Source organism: Xenopus laevis, chromosome 5L (assembly GCF_017654675.1).
Source record: "Xenopus laevis strain J_2021 chromosome 5L, Xenopus_laevis_v10.1, whole genome shotgun sequence".
NCBI lineage: Eukaryota > Metazoa > Chordata > Amphibia > Anura > Pipidae > Xenopus > Xenopus laevis.
In genome coordinates this window covers 22,934,742-22,935,622 of record NC_054379.1, presented here as the reverse complement: position 1 = coordinate 22,935,622, position 881 = coordinate 22,934,742, and the positions used below count along the sequence as shown (strand labels likewise).

The 881-nt window shown below is 37.5% G+C and overlaps 1 protein-coding gene across 1 annotated transcript in view; it reads right to left on the bottom strand.

The window, feature by feature from the left end:
• LOC108716100 overlaps positions 1-147 on the bottom strand; it is a 9,282-nt gene extending 9,135 nt beyond the window's left edge. Inside the window, exon 1 of the mRNA XM_041562350.1 lies at positions 9-147. Within this exon, the coding sequence (XP_041418284.1) occupies positions 9-146 (138 nt within the window). The 5' untranslated portion in view covers position 147. The remainder of the gene's footprint in view (positions 1-8) is intronic.
• Between the last annotated feature and the right edge of the window lie 734 nt (positions 148-881).

The window sequence follows — 881 nt, the reverse complement described above, 5'->3', positions numbered from 1 at the left end:
AGCTTGATGTAGTTGAATCCTTCAGTCACATAATTCAATGTCTCAATATGTTCTTTGATATCTCTTTCCTGTAAGAGAAAAGTACATGGATCAGATGTTTGGGACATGGTGCTGTACATTGTATAGAAACCTCTCAGCAAACCCATAAGTCACTGGTACATAATAAATAACGCTAATAACAGGAACATAATGGCTCAGATACAATTCCCATTAATATGAACAGAACTTACTCGTAAAAATCCAGTGAAAATGAACAGGGTGATGATTAGTGACCTCATGGTGGCATTCAGTCACTAATCTGACAATCCCAACTGTAAACAGCCCTTATACCAGCTTGTGTCAGGGGCACCATTATGAGGTCATCACTAACAATCATGGCGACCATTGTGATGTCGCCACTAACAATCATGTGACATCAACTGCTACAGGCCAAGTCAGCTTTCTGTTAGGGCAAATATAGAATGACTGTTAAGGAGACAATATAAGAGCACCTTACAGTAATAAAACTTTATACATAAATTCTACTTCATAAATTCATATTGTTTTATTGAAAATCACGATTTATTTAGATTACATTCAACAGCTAATCTTAAATTGACTCAACCTTAGTTTTACTTATAGCCTGTTAATAATAATTAATAACAGGTTTTGGGTTGGACATAGTTACATATATTACTTTAAATTCCAAAAGGACAAAAGTCTGTCAAGTTCAACCCCTCCAATTTATCCCGAGCATATGTGTGTACACAGGGCCGGGCCAAGGGGTAGGCAGGGTAGGCAACTGCCTAGGGCGTAGTTACTGGGTGGCGCACTTCACTTACTTTTTAGTTCACTTGGCTTGTTGCCCTTTATTAAAACACATCATAATTTATGGAATTCGC